At 42.4% G+C, this 15,850-nt stretch overlaps 1 protein-coding gene across 1 annotated transcript; it reads right to left on the bottom strand.

Annotated features, from left to right (window-relative positions):
* Positions 1-434: 434 nt before the first annotated feature.
* On the bottom strand, positions 435-15,544 carry LOC138818143 (GTP-binding protein Rit1). Its single transcript, XM_070009067.1, has 6 exons — positions 15,442-15,544; positions 14,880-15,027; positions 14,723-14,779; positions 7,009-7,082; positions 6,609-6,800; positions 435-4,659 (listed from the first exon to the last, which is right to left on the bottom strand). The coding sequence occupies exons 2-6, from the start codon at positions 14,983-14,985 to the stop codon at positions 4,429-4,431; spliced, it is 660 nt and encodes a 219-aa protein (XP_069865168.1). The 5' UTR covers positions 14,986-15,027; positions 15,442-15,544; the 3' UTR covers positions 435-4,428.
* Between the last annotated feature and the right edge of the window lie 306 nt (positions 15,545-15,850).

Consider the following 15,850-nt stretch of genomic DNA (forward strand, 5'->3'; position numbering starts at 1 on the left):
GGGCAGGAAAGTCTATGAAACTTTTTTTTGTCAGTCATGGGGCTTGAACTCTGGGCCTGGGCACTATCAGCTCTTCAGCTCAAGGCGAGCGCTCTGCCACTTGAGCCACAGCGCCACTTTGGGTTTTCTAAGTAGTTTATTGGAGATAAGAGTCTCATGGAGTTTCCTGCCTGGGCTGGCTTTGAACCGCGATCCTCAGATCTCAGCCTTCTGAGTGGCTAGGATTATAGGCTTGAGACTCTTATCTCCAATTAACCACCAGAAAACAGTGAAGCTGTGGCTCAAAGTGGTAGAGTGCTAGCTTTGAGTGAAAGAGCTCAGGGACAGCACGTAGGCCCTGAGCTCAAGCCCCATGACCAACAACAACAACAAAAATGAATATTGATCATAAAAACAGAGACATATACACAAGAGAGAGAGAAAGACCCAACAAATTGTTTAAAAGTTTTGTATTGTGCCATACAAAGTTTTCATATACACGTGCATAAGTGAAAAACTTCCCCCTCCTCCCTAAACATCACAGCAGGCCAAAATTTGCTAATATATCATAAAATTAAAACATCTATCCCTTCTGAATTCTAAAGAGTTCCAGACACTAGGTTCCACATCTTATAATTTACTTATTTGGCTTGGACATGAACAGTTTCAGTGCCTTTCCAACTTGTCCCTGAATTTTTCTCTCTTCAAAGTTCTAGGCAGTAATTAAATTTAATGCTCTCAAATTAGATAAAGCTAATGATTTATAGCTCATAAATTATCTATACTATATGACCACTAAGAATAGAGCTATGCTTTACACTATTTTGCCCCTGAAACTCTCTAGCACCATGAATAAAATCCTCAATACTAATGACACAACTAGTTTATCCAAGGATCAAATGTATGAGTCTCAAAAATACTACTTTGTTATTGTTTTTATATATAATACAAATTCCCTTCTGTCTTTTTTTTAATTGTGAAAATACTGTACAGAGGGGTTATAAATTACATGGGCAAGATAATGAGTACATTTCTTATCAAGCATTGTAGCCTCCTCCTTTGTTTCCCCTTCCCAGCCCATCCTCCTCCTACCCCCTCCATTCTCCTTCCTCCCCCCCACCAAAGTTATAAAGTTCATTTTCGACATAAGGACTTGTACGTCTCATTGTTGCAATGGGTCCACCTGTATCCCTTCTGTCTTATAGATCTTCCTTCTTGGCAATGTTCTCTAGTGCTTTGACTATCTTGAATAATTATATATCTGTCAATTTCTTTTTTTTTTTTTTTTGTCGGTCGTGGGGCTTGAACTCTGGGCCTGGGCGCTGTCCCTCAGCTCTTCAGCTCAAAGCGAGCGCTCTACCACTTGAGCTACAGCGCCACTTCCAGTTTTCTGGTGGTTTATTGGAGATAGGAGTCTCACGGTCTCTCCTGCCTGGGCTGGTTTTGAACCGCGATCCTCAGATCTCAGCCTCCTGAGTAGCTAGGATTACAGGCGTGAGCCACCAGCGCCCGGCTATATCTGTCAATTTCTTGATTGATGATAATGATAATTCTCTAGGTCACAAATAATGAGCAACAAGGGATTAAATTTAAAGGATTTACACTACTGTAAATGGGTGATATTATCATAATAAAATTGTACTGTATTTCTCTTCTGCTTTCATGCTTCTCCAAAGAACTATGGCTCCTGTGAGATTTTTGTCTTGCAGTGACTCAAATTCTGAGTCTATTGCTTTTGGATGGATAATTATAAAATATGATTTGACAACAAAAATATTTCCAGAAGTTTCAAAAGGGACCACTATTCAGAATTTTAAAAGTACTTGCTGGGCACCAGAGGCTCAAAACTGTAATCCTAGCTATTTAGGAAATTGAGATTTGAGGATCATGGTTCAAAGCCAGTGTGGGCAGGAAAAGTCTATGAGACTCTTACCACCAATTAACCACACACACACACACACACACAGAGCTGCAAGTGGATCTGTGGCTCAAGTGGTAAAGCACTTAGCCTTGAGCAAAAGAGCCAGGAGGCAGCACCCAAGCCTGAAGTTCAAGCCCCATTACTGGCATCAAAAAAAAAAAAAAAAAAAAAAAAAGAAAGAAAAAGAGAAAGAGAAAGAGAAAAAAGGGGCAGGGGCTGGGAAGGTGGCTCAGTGGTAGTGCTTGCTTTGCATGTATGAGGCCCTGGGTTCGATTCCTCAGCACCACATAAACAGAAAAAGCTGGAAGTAGTGCTGTGGCTCAAGTGGTAGTGCACTTGCCTTGAGCTGAAGAGCTGAGGGAAAGCGCCCAGGCCCAGAGTTCAAGCTCTACAACCAAAAAAATAAAAAGATAAAAGACAAGAAAAAAGTTCTAACAGTTGCTTTGCTTTACATCTAGACCATATGCCATTAATTTGTAAAGAAGGACACAATTACCTATCTTCCTACTTCTACTTAAACAATGGAAAATAATGAGGTGAGCTGTGGGCTTCTTTTTGGGGGGCAGGGAAAGTATTGGGGTTTGAACTCAAGGCCTCACACTTCCTACGCAAGGTGCTCTAGGCACTTCAAATACAACTCCAGCCAAACTGTGGGTTTTCTAAGTACTATATAGTTATCTTTTGAGAGTTTAAAGAAGACCAATGAATAATCCATCCATGGGCATGACTCAGAACTTCTGCACTGACTCTTTTCTAATCACCTAAAGTTCAAATATCAAAATAATCCTCATCCTAAAACAGAAAATGCATAGCCAAATTTTTTTTTTTCGGTCCTGGGGCTTGATCTCTGGGCTTAGGCGCTGTCCCTGTGCTCTTCAGCTCAAGGTCAGTGCTCTACCCCTTGAGCCACAGCGCCATTTCTGGTTTTCTAGTGGTTTATTGGAGATAAGAGGCTCATGGACTTTCCTGCCTGGGCTGGCTTTGAACCTCGATCCTCAGATTTCAGCTTCCTGAGTAGCTAGGATTACAGACATGAGCCACCAGCGCCTGGCACAGCCAATTATTTAAAGCCTTAGTTTCTAAGAATATTTCTCAAGTATGTACTGGGAGAAAATGGCACTCTCTTAGGCTAAACTTTGTCAAGCTCAGACAATCTTTTTTTTTTTTTTTTTTTTTTTTTTTTTTTTTTTGCCAGTCATGGGGTCAGAACTCTGGGCCTGGGCACTGTCCCTGAGCTCTTCAGCTCAAGGCTAGCACTCTACCACTTGAGCCACAGTGCCACTTCTGGCCTTTTCTGCTTATGTGGTGCTGAGGAATCGAACCCAGGGCCTCATGCATGTAAGGCAAGTGCTCTACCACTGAGCCACCTTCCCAGCCCCAAGCTCAGACAATCTTGATATGAACTTTTAGGAAGGTCCTCAGAAGATACTGTCAGTATTATAAACCCAATATGCATATGTGACATTAAAGCTTCAGACTGACCCACCAAATAGCAATACATGGGCATTCTTAGAGCACTGAGTCTCATGACTGTGGAGGTCAAACAGACTCATACACAATTTTATTCTTACTCCTGATATTGCCTCAGTATGAAAAATGCAGTTGGATTAACAAAGAGCTAAAAAAAATTCTGCCAGGCCAGGGAGATAAGGGGACGCATGACCAGTTCATAAATGTCTTGGTATGTGCATCTGTAAAGACACAATCAACTTGTACAAGGCAACAGTTGTCCCAAGTAAGTATTAAGACAGAAGTCTAGTGATCCAGTAATGATTACCAGTTCTTAGCTCCAAAGGTAAAGAAAGATAAAACCCTGAAAAGTAAAAAGAACCTTCTAGGAGAAACCTTCATTACATTTTCAATGACTGTTCTTACCCATCACAGTGCCTTTGAGTCCAATTTATCCTTCTCAGAAAGGCCATGCTCAAATTGGAACATTCCTTTAACCTACCTTTCTCTAGCCAAGTCTTCCCTGGGAAAGATTAAGGCCACACTTCCCGAAATCTCATTCCTCCATAACTTATAAATCATTCTGACAGTTATTTACTGGACTTTAGCATTGATCTCCCTACTTTTGTTCTGTCTCCAGAAGGTATAGAGGAAACATACAAACTGAGGTCCTCCTGTAAGCTAGTCCCAGAAAAGAAGTTGAAGGATGGGGAACGTACAGCACAAAATTTTTCTTGTGAACTAAATCAAATACATAGTATACATGTTCTCTTGGGTATAAACAATTTTCACTAGTTAATTATCAGCAACATAACTCAAAAAATGATATATCAAATTCTAATGTAACAACTTAAAAGCAGACAGTACTCCACTGGGTTAATAAATCAGAATCATCTAAGAGATAATACTTTAAATATCAATCATTGAAATTCCTAGTAGACATAATTCCCCTCCTCAGTTGCATTTAAAAACAACAGTCATAACAGGAGAAAGAGCAAATACCATGCTCATGATTGCAGGTTACTGGACTGTGGGGATTAAACAATGCAGTTCACAGATAAACACTTCACATCTTCCCTTCAAGTTACTGAATCTTTCTTCTTCCGAAATGGTGATTTCAGCCTCTTCCATACACTGCTTTTGGGTTTAGATTTTTTCTCCATGGCCAGTACCACCTCCTTTTCTTTCCTACGTATCTCTCGTACAAGGGCATGGAAAACATCATCAATGTAGTAGCGGTATGCAGCAGACGTTTCAAAAAAAGGACAGCTAAATTCTCGGGCCAGAGCCAATCCTTCTTCCTTGGTAACCTTTAAAAGAATAAACATGAGAAAGTTTATAATGATGTAATGGAACACAATTATGACTATGGAAAAGAGTGAATGGGGATGGGAGCTGGTGGCTCACACGTGTAATCCTAGCCACTCAGGAAGATAAGATCTGAAGATTGTGGTTCAAAGGCGGCTGGGGAAGAAAAGTTAATGAGACTCTTCTCTCCAATTAAACACCAAAAAAACCAGAAGCAGAGGTGTGACTCAAGTGGTAGAGTACCAGCCTTGAGCAGAAAAAGCCAAGCAAGAGCTTGAATCCAGGCCCCAGTATGCATCATTTAAAAAAAAGAAAACCAATGAGCTAAATACTTTAATAGGAAGAAGACTCAATTCCTCAGCTGTGGATATGTGACATCAGAGAGCAGGAGAACAGGGACTTACATAATTTGAAGAGTAGATACATAATATATGATTTCTTTTTTTTGGTGGGGGGAGGGGTCAGTCATGGGGCCTGAACTCTGGACCTGGACACTGTCCCTCAGCTCTTCAGCTAGCACTCAACCACTTGAGCCACAGTGCCACTTCGGCTTTTTCTGCTTATGTGGTGCTGAGGAATCGAACCCAGGGCCTCATGCATGCAAGGCAAGCGTTCTACCACTGAGCCACCTTCCCAGCCCCCTCTCTTTCCCCCCCCCTCTGTCTCTCTCTCTCTTGTGTGTGTGTGTGTGTATGTACCTATGTGTGTTAAGTGTGTTAGTACCAGGGCTGATACTCAGTGCATTCAGCTCGCGTCTTTTTTTTGTTTTTATCAGTCATGCGGCTTGAACTTGGGACCTGGGCGCTGTCCCTGAGCTCTTTTGCTCAAGGCTAGTGCTCTACCACTTTCAGTTTCCTGGTGATAAATTGGAGGTAATTTTCACGTGAACTTTTTTGCCTGAACTGGCTTTGAACTGTGATCCTCAGATCTCAGCCTCCAGAGTAGATAGGATTACAGGTATGAGCCACCAGTACCTGGCTCTTGCTTATCTTGATTGTACAGGGCTAGTGCTCTGTCACTTGAGCCACACCTCCAGCACAGCTTTTTTTTTTTTTTTTGTCAGTTGTGGGGTTATACTCAGGTCTTGGGCTCTGTCCCTAAGCTCTTTTGCACAAGGCTAGTCCTCTGCCACTTTGAGTCACATCTCTACTTCTGGCATTTTGGTAGTTAATTGAAGGTAAGAGTCTCAAGGATTTTCCAGTCTGGGCTGGCTTTGAACCTCAATCTTCAGATCTCAGCCTCCTGAGTAGCTAGGATTATAGGTGTGAGCTACTGGCGCCTGGCACAGTTTTTTGTTAATTGGAGTCAGAGTTTCTTGGACTTTTCTGCATAGGCTGGCTTCAAACTACAATCCTTCCAATGTCAGCCTTCTGAGTAGGTAGGATTTCAGGCATTAGTTACCAACACTTGACAAAGGCTCTATGTAGCTCAAGCTAACCTCAAACTCATGATCTTCTTGGCCTCCACCTCCTGACTGCCATGTGCTGAGACTATACCCAAGTATACCATGCCCATTCTCAAACAGCAAGATTTCAGTCATTGCTACTTGAAGGTATCATTTATTCTAAAATCTTCTACAATTAGTCTTAGTTTCCTCTTCCTGGACTAAGAATTCTCCTCAGGAATATACAATAAAATCTGATCTAAGTTTTTCCTGTTGTAACATTAACATTTATTTCCTGAAGTTTTAGGAAATGAACATTATACAACCTTTCATTTAATGGGTTTTCTATTTGTCACTGAATTATAATTTTATGGATTATGTCCTGTAAGCTGATTCCAAAAATCCAGATATTATTCATAACAACACCAAATTAGGGGTTATAGAGAAATTTTCAGATAGAAAGAAGTTAATTTTTATTTTCTATTTTAAGGCAAAGAAATTTGTAAACCAAGAAACCAAAAATGAATAATGCCACAAGATTATTGATGTCTTCGTTGTTTCCCTTACCTGTCTTAGCTGTTTTAGATCAGATTTGTTTCCTACAAGAACCACAGGTGTATCATCAGTACGTCGAACTCGATAAATAAGCTGTTTAAATTCCCGAACTTCATGGAAACTTCGGCGATCAGTGATAGAGTAACAAATGATAAACCCTTCTCCTGCCCTCATATACTGATCCCGCATGGCTGTAAACTCTGCCTAGAAGGAAACAAGGGTCAATAATATATTGATGCAACTTAGAACTGCTATTTATTTCAGATAAAGAAGTGGCATGTCAATTACCTGCTATCCTGAGTCAGAGTGCATGAAAAATTAAGAGACAAACTAGTGATCTTCTCTGAATAAACCTTCCCCTCCCCTTTGTAACAGTGAAAAACTCTACGTGTAGCATTCTGGGATTTAATACCTGTCCAGCTGTATCCAAAATGTCCAGATTGGCAGGCTCATCATCAATGCGGATCCGTATTTTATAGGCATCCTCTACAGGAGGGAAGAAAGGTATAATATAAAACTATGCATGCAGTTGGAAATATATATTTGAAAGTTCATCTTAACAATGAAACCCCTTATATTGCACAATTAATATGTGCTAATAAAAACTGTGCTGCTCATGCCCAGGTACTAGTGTTTCAACCACTAGCCTTGAGCAAAAAGGCTCAGTCAATGCCTCAGCCCTAAATTCAAGGCCCAAAGACTATATATTTAATTATATAAATATATATTATAATCCCTCTTTGTTTTTGTGTGGTGCTAGGGATTAAACCCAGGGCCTTTCACATGAGGCCCTGGGTTTGATTTCTCAGCACCACATAAGCAGAAAAAAGCTGGAAGTGGTGCTGTGGCTCAAGTGGTAGGGTGCTAGCCTTGAACTGAAGAGCCTAGGGATAGCGCCCAGGCCCAGAGTTCAGCCCTCACAGTCAACCAAAAAAAAAAAAAAAAAAAGTTATAGTTTTAATTAAAGTTTGTAGACAAATTTAAAATAAAATGTACTGAATTATAAACTCAGTATGGATACTTTGCCTTTTTTGCTTGCATACTATCTCAGGGTCTACCACAATGCTTGGCATATAACAACTCAAGACTGAAGAATTTGCTACTGCATATATAACACTGTCAGAAAAGTAACAGATTGGGAGCTGGGTACTGGTGGCCACAATTCAAAGTCAGTTTGGGTATAAAAATCTGAAAGACTCTTTTTTTTTTTGGCCAGTCCTGGGGCTTGAACTCAGGGCCTGGGCACTGTCTTAAGCTTCTCTTGGTCAAGGCTAGTACTCTATCACTTTAGCCACAGAGCCACTTCCGGCTTTTTCTGTGTATGTGGTACTGAGGAATCAAACCCAGGGCTTCATGCATGCTAGGCAAGCACTCTTCCACTAAGCTACATTCCAAGTCTCTGAAAAACTCTTATCTCCAATTAACTGGCAAAAAAAAAAAAAAGTGGAGGTGTGGCTCAAGTGATAGAATATCAGGCTTGAGTGAAAAGAAATGGGGAAGGGTCTGAGTTCAAGCTCCAGTACTGGCACAAAAAGAAAAAAGAAAAAGGAAAAGAAAAAGAAAAGAACTGATTGGGTGGAAAGGGAATAGATTGATTAAAAACAAAAAAGTACCTTATTTGGCCATGAGTGAAGCTTAGTGTAGTGATAGGAGTGCTGCTTGCCTAATACATAGAGTCCTGGTTTCAATCCCCAGTACCACAAAAGGAAACAACTGACACTAAAAAGCAAGCAAAACAAAACAAAAAAACCATATTCATATATATATGTATATGTATATGTATGTAAATGTTTGTAGTTTTGTGTGTGTGTGTGTGTGTGTGTGTGTGTGTGTGTACTGCAACTTAGGGCCTAAGGCTATCCCAGCTTTCTCAGCTCAAGGCTGGTACTATACAACTTGAGCTGCAGCTCCACTTCTGGCTTTTTGGTGGCTAACTGAAGATAAGAGTCTCCTGGAGACTCACACCTGTAATCCTAGCTGCTCAGGAAGCTGAGATCTGAGGATCACGGTTCAAAGTCAGCCCAAGCAGGAAAGTCCATGAGACTCTTATCTCCAATAAAACTAGGAAACCGGAAGTGGTGCTGTGGCTCAAGCAGTACACGCTCGCTTTGAGCTGAAGAGCACAAGAACAACGCACAAGCCCAGAGTTCAAGCCCCATGACCGACCAAAAAAAAAAAGTTTCCTGGATTTTTCTGCCTAGGAGGGTGGGGGTGAAGATTCAAACCTCAATCCTCAGATCTCAGCTTCCAGAGTAGCTACGATTACAGGTGTAAGCCACCAGCATGTGGTATGACCCTGAGTTCTAAAGTGATACTAACTTATATACTGATTTTATTCATAGAACTACAATAGTTTGAATCCTAGAACAATGTTCTGAACTTGATATAATAAAACTACAGATTATAGCTCAATGGTAGAGTCTCTGATTTAGATTCCCAGAACCAGAAAATGAAACAAAACACCTATTACAATACATACCCCCCCCCCAAAAAAAAAAACTCCACCAAAAATCAAAACAGGAACTGTTTCTATTTTGTGATACACACACAAGCACACTCTGCATAAGCTGGGTCCTGCAGAATACTCACTGGCTTTGTGGAAAACAGCAGCTGAAGTCTGAACCAGAAGAAATCCTTCTGGGAATCACATACTGAAAATAACATAGTATTGAAGGCTTTTCATATCCTCCCTCACTCCTACTTTTCTTTATATTAAGATGTAACCCCATAGGGCTGGGAAGGTGGCTCAGTGGTAGAGCGCTTGCCTTACATGCATGAGGCCCTGGGTTCGATTCCTCAGCACCACATAAGCAGAAAAAAAAAAGCTGGAAGTGGTGCTATGGCTCAAGTGGTAGGTAGCATGCTAGCCTTGAGCTGAATTGCTGAGACAGCACCCAAGCCCAGAGTTCAGGCTCCAAGACCAGACCCCCCCCAAAAAAAGATGTAACCCCTGGGGCTGGGAAGGTGGCTCAAAGGTAGAGTGTTTGCCTTGCATGCATGAGGCCCTGGGTTTGATTCCTCAGCACCACATAAGCAAAAAGAAAAAAGTAGAAGTGCACTGTGGCTCAAGTGGTAGAGCACTAGCCTTGAGCTGAAGAGCTGAGGGACAGCGCCCAGGCCCAGAATTCAGGCCCATGACCACCAACACCACCACCAACAACAACAAAAAAGATATAACCTCTTAGTCTGTGGGTATAATTCAAGTGGTAGAGCACTTACTTGAAGCTCTGAGTTCAAACTCCAGTACTACCAAATAATAACAATAATAATAACAACTCCCTAGGATCATATTAGCTTTTTATTGTGGTTTAGAAATGACAGTGAAATTCTTAAGTCTTTGCTGAGAATAGCACTTAAGAAAAAATTTTAAGGAAGTGGAGCTGTGGCTCAAGTGGTAGAACAATAACTAGCCTTGAGCAAAAAAGCTTAGAGACAGCTGGGAGTTGGTAGCTCACGCCTGTAATGCTAGCTACTCAGGAGGCTGAGATCTGAGGATCATGGTTCAAAGCCAGCTTAGACAGGGAAGTCCATGAGACTCTTATCTCCAAAAAACCACTCAGAAAACCAGAAATGGAGCTGTGCTTCAAGTGGGAGAGTGCCCGCCTTGAGCTGAAAAGCTAAGGGGCAGCACCGAGGCGCAGAGTTCAAGCCCCATGACTGACCAAAAAAAATAAAAATAAAGCTGGGCGCTGGTGGCTCACCCCTGTAATCCTAGCTACTCAGGAGGCTGAGATCTGAGGATCGCGGTTCAAAGCCAGCCCGGGCAGGAGAGACCGTGAGACTCCTATCTCCAATAAACCACCAGAAAACCGGAAGTGGTGCTGTAGCTCAAGTGGTAGAGCGCTCTCCTTGAGCTGAAGAGCTGAGGGACAGCGCCCAGGCCCAGAGTTCAAGCCCCACGACCGACAAAAAATAAAAATAAAAATAAAAATAAAGAAAAAATTTTAAAAAGAACAAACAAAATGACCCAGTGGCTCACACCTGTAATCCTAGGTACTCAGAAGTTGAGAGTTGGGATCACAGTTTAAAGCCAGCCCTGGCAAGGTAATCTGTGAGACTCTTATCTCCAAGTGATGCTGTGGTCAGTGATAGAGCTCTAGCCTTGAGGAAACAAGCTCCAGGACAGTGCTTAGGCCCTGAGTTCAAGGCCCACAACTGACAAAAAAAAAAAAAAAAAAAAAAAAAAAAAAGATCCCTTTACTAGAATTCTGCAAACAATCAGGAATTAAAGACTGCAAAAGACATGGGAGAAGCTGGGCACCAGTAGCTCATACCTATAATCCTAGCTACACAGGAGATTGGGATTATAGGATTGAGGTTCAAAACCAACCTGGGCAGGAAAGTCTGTGAAACTCTTATATCTAATTAACCACCACAGGAAGTGGTGCTGTGGCACAAGCGGTAGAGCGCTCGCCTTGAGCTGAAGAGCACAAGGACAGCGCCCAAGCCCAGAGTTCAAGCCCCACGACCACCAACAACAACAACAAAAACCTAATTAACCACCACAAAGCTGGAAGTAGAGCTGTGTCTCAAGTAGTAAGAGTGTTAGCTTTGAGAGAAAAAATTCAGGGACAGTGCCCTGGTCCTGAGTTTAAGCCCCAGGACTGGCAAAAAAAAAAAAAAGACATGGAATGGGAGAAGATATTACTATATACAAGGAAGTAAGTGAAGTGCTTCAAGTGGAAGCAGTCCAGGCCCCACAGGCCTGGGTTGTAAGAGTTCAATAGGCTGGCTCTACTTGTTTTTCTGCTTCCTTTTGTGGAAGTTCAAATCAGCTGACTCATACTTACAGAGTTAATCTCTAGTCTGACCCTTAGAACCTTTAGCAAAAAAAGCCTTCATTATATGGCCTTTAAGTTCTACTAACTATAAAAAATATGACAAAAAAAGTTGTCTCATTAATCTGTAATCTAAAATAGAAACTAAAAGATGGCTTACATACAGAGTTAAATCTAGAAAAGGGAAATACTGTTGCTTACCAACTGCTGTGATTTGTTTCTCAATAAATCTGAATGCCAAAAAAATGTTTAAATCTGAGTTAATGCCAAAATATAGTTAAAAAGCATTTTTAAAAACTGGCAATGAGCTTGGTGGCATATCACTGTAATCCCAGAACTCAGAAAAAGCATGAATTTGGAGTCAGCCTGAGTTATACAGCAAGACCCTGTCTCACAAAATATAACAAAATTGATACTCACTAAGATATTAAAAGAAAAAAACCCTAACCAGGTGCCGGTGGCTCATACCTACTCAGGAGGTTGAGATCTGAGGATCACGGTTCAAAGCCAGGCCAGTCAGGAAAGTCTGTGAGACTCTTACCTCCAATAAACCACTAGAAAACCAGAAGTGGCATTGTGTCTTAAGAGGTAGAAGGCTTACTTTGAGAGAGAGCAGGGACAGCACCCAAGCCCAGGGTTCAAGCACCACAACCGAGGGGAAAAAAACAAAAACAACAACAACCTGATAGTTTAATATGTTTGTAGATACAAGAGAAATGCAAGATTATTTTATTTATTTATTTATTTATTTATTTATTTATTTATTTATTTATTTATTTATTTATTTATTTGTTGTTGTTGTTCACGGTGCTTGAACTCTGGACCTGGGCACTATCCCTCAGATCTTCAGCTCAAGGTGAGTGCTCTCCCACTTGAGCCACAGTGCCACTTCTAGTTTTATGGTGGTTTATTAGAGATAAGAGTTTCATGGCCTTTCCTACTCGGGCTGACTTTGAACCAAAATCCCCAGATCTCAGCCTCCTGAGTAGCCAGGATTACAGGCATGAGCCACTGGCACCTGGCCACCAGTTTATAATTTATACCTAAGACATTTATGAAAAGATGTGTGTGTGTGTGTGTGTGAGAGAGAGAGAGAGAGAGAGAGAGAGAGAGAGAGAGAGAGAGAGAGAGAGAGAGAATACAGGGCTTGAACTCAGGGCCCTTGAGCTCTCAGCTTTTTCACTTACTACTAGCTGAAGACATGCCTTCAGTTCTGGCTTTTTGCTGATTATCCAAAGAGTGTCTGGAAATTGTTTTCCGGGGCTGGCTTTGAACTGAGATTTTTAGATCTCAGCTTACTGAGTGTCTAGGATTATAAGTGTTAGCCACCAGTACCTGGTTACAAAAAGATGGTTTTTTTTGTTGTTGTTGGTCATGGGGCTTGAACTCTGGGCCTCAACACTGTCCCTCAGCTCTTCAGCTCAAGGCAAGCGCTCTACTGTTTAAGCCACAGCACCACTTCCAGTTTTCTAGTGGTTTATTGGAGATAGAGTCTCACGGACTTTTCTGCCAGGGCTGGCTTGCTTTGAATGGTGATCCTCAGATCTCAACCTTCTCAGTAGCTAGGATTATAGGTGTGAGCCACAGGCGCCTGGCTTAGATGTTTTATTTTTCAAAGAAGTTTCCCCTATTTCACTTTTTCATCTTCCTCCAAACAGTGAGTTTAACTTTATGGAGATAAACTACAATTATATTTTTAAGCTTTATAACATCATTACTGTGTGTATGTGTGAGAGTGTGTTTGTGTCTGTGAGCTGATCCTGGGGCTTGAACTCTGAGCTGGGCATTGTACCTGAGATTTGTTGTTCAAAGCTAGCCCTCTACTACTTGAGCCACATAGCTCTACTTCCAGCAGTTTTGGTAATTGGAACTAAAAGACTAATTGGATTTTTCTGCCCAGGATAGCGTTACCCATGATTCTCAGATCTCAAGCTCCTGAGTAGCTAGGACTATAGGCATTAGCCACTGGTGCCCAGCTCACACTACTAACTGTACTGTTTCACAGTAAACTTTAGTTGACTCCAAGAGTCCATCCAGCCAGGCACTGACTGGTGGTTCATGCCTGTAATCCTAGCTACTTAGGAGACTGAGATCTGTGGATTGTGGTTCAAAGCCAGCCCAGGCAGGAAAGCCATGAGACTCTTATTTCCAATTAACCACCTGGATGCAGAGCTGTGGCACAAGTGGCACAGCACTATTCTTGAGCAAAATAGCTCAAGGACAAAACCTAGGCCCTGAGTTCAAGCTCTTGTACCAGAACAATATAGATTGCAATTTGAAACCAGCCTATGCAATAAAATCTGAGACTTATCTCCAATTAAACACCAAAAAGTGCTGGGCACCAATGGCTCACACCTGTAATCCTAGCTACTCAGGAGGCTGAAATCTGAAGATCATGGTTCAAAGCTAGCCCAGGCAGAAAAGTCCGTGAGACTCTTTTTTTTTTTGGGTCCGGTCGTGGAACTTGAACTCTGGGCCTGGGTGCTGGTCCCTCAGCTCTTCAGCTCAAGCCACAGCACCACTTCCGGCTTTTTTCTTTTTGCTTATGTGGTGCTGAGGAATCAAACCCAGGGCCTCATGCATGCAAGGCAAGCGCTCTACCACTGAGCCACCTTCCCAGCCCCGCCCCCCCCAGACTCTTATCTCCAATTAACCAGAAATAGCACTGTAACTCAAAGTGGTAGAGTACTAGTCTTGAGTGAAAAGCTCAGGGTCAGTACCCAGGCCCTAAGTTCAAGCCCCATGACTGACCAAACAAAAACAAAAACAAATAAACAGCAATGATAGAAATGAAAGCAATTTTAATGAAATTGCTTTTTTAATTAAAAAGGAATTCAAGAGGACATTAAATATAACTAAATGCACTTTAAATGTAAGATCACATATTTCTATATTAGTATGTAGTAAATATCTAAACTGTCTACTCAGAACTCTTGTCTCAGGATACATTCCAAGAAAATAACAGAGAAGGTGCTTCATATTACTAGGTCTACTTTTAAAACCATTGACAGCCCTTGAGAAAATTATATTAGTCTTTCATTTTATGAGACAAATTTCTATCGGCCCTTTTGTTACACCCTTGCACCCAGCTCTGCCTTTATTTGCATCATTGGGTTCTTGAACAGTTTCTCTAGGCCATTTACCACCAAGATAGGGAAAATAGAGGGATATAGGCCTCCAAGAAGTTTCTGAAGAAATAGAGTAGAACTACAATGATAATATAAGCAATGGAACCCATTCCTTGTATTTCCTTGTAATTTCCAAGTGGGAGCCCCTAAACACCACCAAAAAGTCCAAAAAGCAATGTCCACACTTTCCACTAAGATATTTGGAGAGGCTCTGACTTACCAATGGTGGGATCATGATCCTCTGGGAATCGGTGGCTGATGAACTGCATGGTCATGGCTTCAAAACAAGAGATGAAAGTTAAGGAATATTAAGTACCAACTTTGCACAATAGCCTGTATCCCATCTGGTTTGGGAAGAGGCCACATGTATCACATACCGCTTTTCCCCACACCACCAGCGCCCAGCATCACTAGTTTGTACTCTCGTGACAGTCCTGCAGGGCTGCTACAGCAGCTGGCAACTGGGCGAGCTCCAGAATCCATTGTCCCCTTGTGGAATCAGGGGCCACCCTGGGGAAGGGCCACCTAGAACAAGTAGAAATGATTTAATGGAGACGCCCTGACGGCAGTCCTAGAAAGCTCTACCTTCTCATACATTCCTGCCTGTCAGTCTTGATCAGAACTCAATCCTTTCTGGCAGCCCTGAGAAAGAAACTCCACCCTCTCTCCTAGGCTGTTCAGTCCTGTGACACATCACAGGTTTTGGGATTTATTCTTCTGGAAAGATAAGAAGACAGAAATTTAGAATTTCTTTTCAAAACAACACCCCGGTAGGAAAGGAACCGAGTGAGGATGAGATCGGAGGACCAAAAGGCTGCCCCGTGGGCCACAGCAGGGTCCTTTGGTACCGGAGGTCCCGCCTACTCCCTGTCTCCCGAGAGCCCTCCCGGCCCGCCGCCATCATCTGCCCCACTGCCAGGTCGCCCCAGCTGTTCATACCCTTGAAGCAGGAAGCCTTCGAGATCACCCAGGAGCTCCTTCGCTAGCTGGAGACACCGGAGGTTCGGGCTCTGACCTGTGACCCTCCCATGGCTGGGTAAGATGGCGCCACCAGCGTCCCAATGGGAGGGGCAGGGCAGCCCAGCGCCGCCCAGCGCCGCCCCGCCTCCCTACCCAGGTCCATAAATCTAGCTCCGCCACTGGTTAAGGCAGGGCCCCTGCCACCTATTATTCTCAAGGTTTGCACATACATAAGTGGATGTTGCTTCAAGGAAGCAAATTTATCAAAGTAGGGAAAGGAGCAGGGGACTTCCAAAGCGAGTAATTTAGCGCTAATCTGACCAAATTTAACCCCCTAACAAGGAAATGGGGCAACCTCCCACCACCTCAAACACGAAAGCATGTATGT

This window comes from Dipodomys merriami, unplaced genomic scaffold, assembly GCF_024711535.1.
Source record: "Dipodomys merriami isolate MVZ:Mamm:240054 unplaced genomic scaffold, mDipMer1.0.p SCAF_718, whole genome shotgun sequence".
NCBI lineage: Eukaryota > Metazoa > Chordata > Mammalia > Rodentia > Heteromyidae > Dipodomys > Dipodomys merriami.

What these genes read in the sequence shown, in the direction of transcription:
- LOC138818143 (XM_070009067.1), bottom strand. Translation starts at nt 14,985, where the DNA reads ATGGATTCTGGAGCTCGCCCAGTTGCCAGCTGCTGTAGCAGCCCTGCA. An exon ending in TGGTGGTGTGGGGAAAAGCG is followed by an intron (nt 14,780 to 14,879) that starts GTATGTGATACA and finishes CTTGTTTTGAAG; the next exon opens with CCATGACCATGCAGTTCATC. An exon ending in GGATCATGATCCCACCATTG is followed by an intron (nt 7,083 to 14,722) that starts GTAAGTCAGAGC and finishes TCCCTCCTGTAG; the next exon opens with AGGATGCCTATAAAATACGG.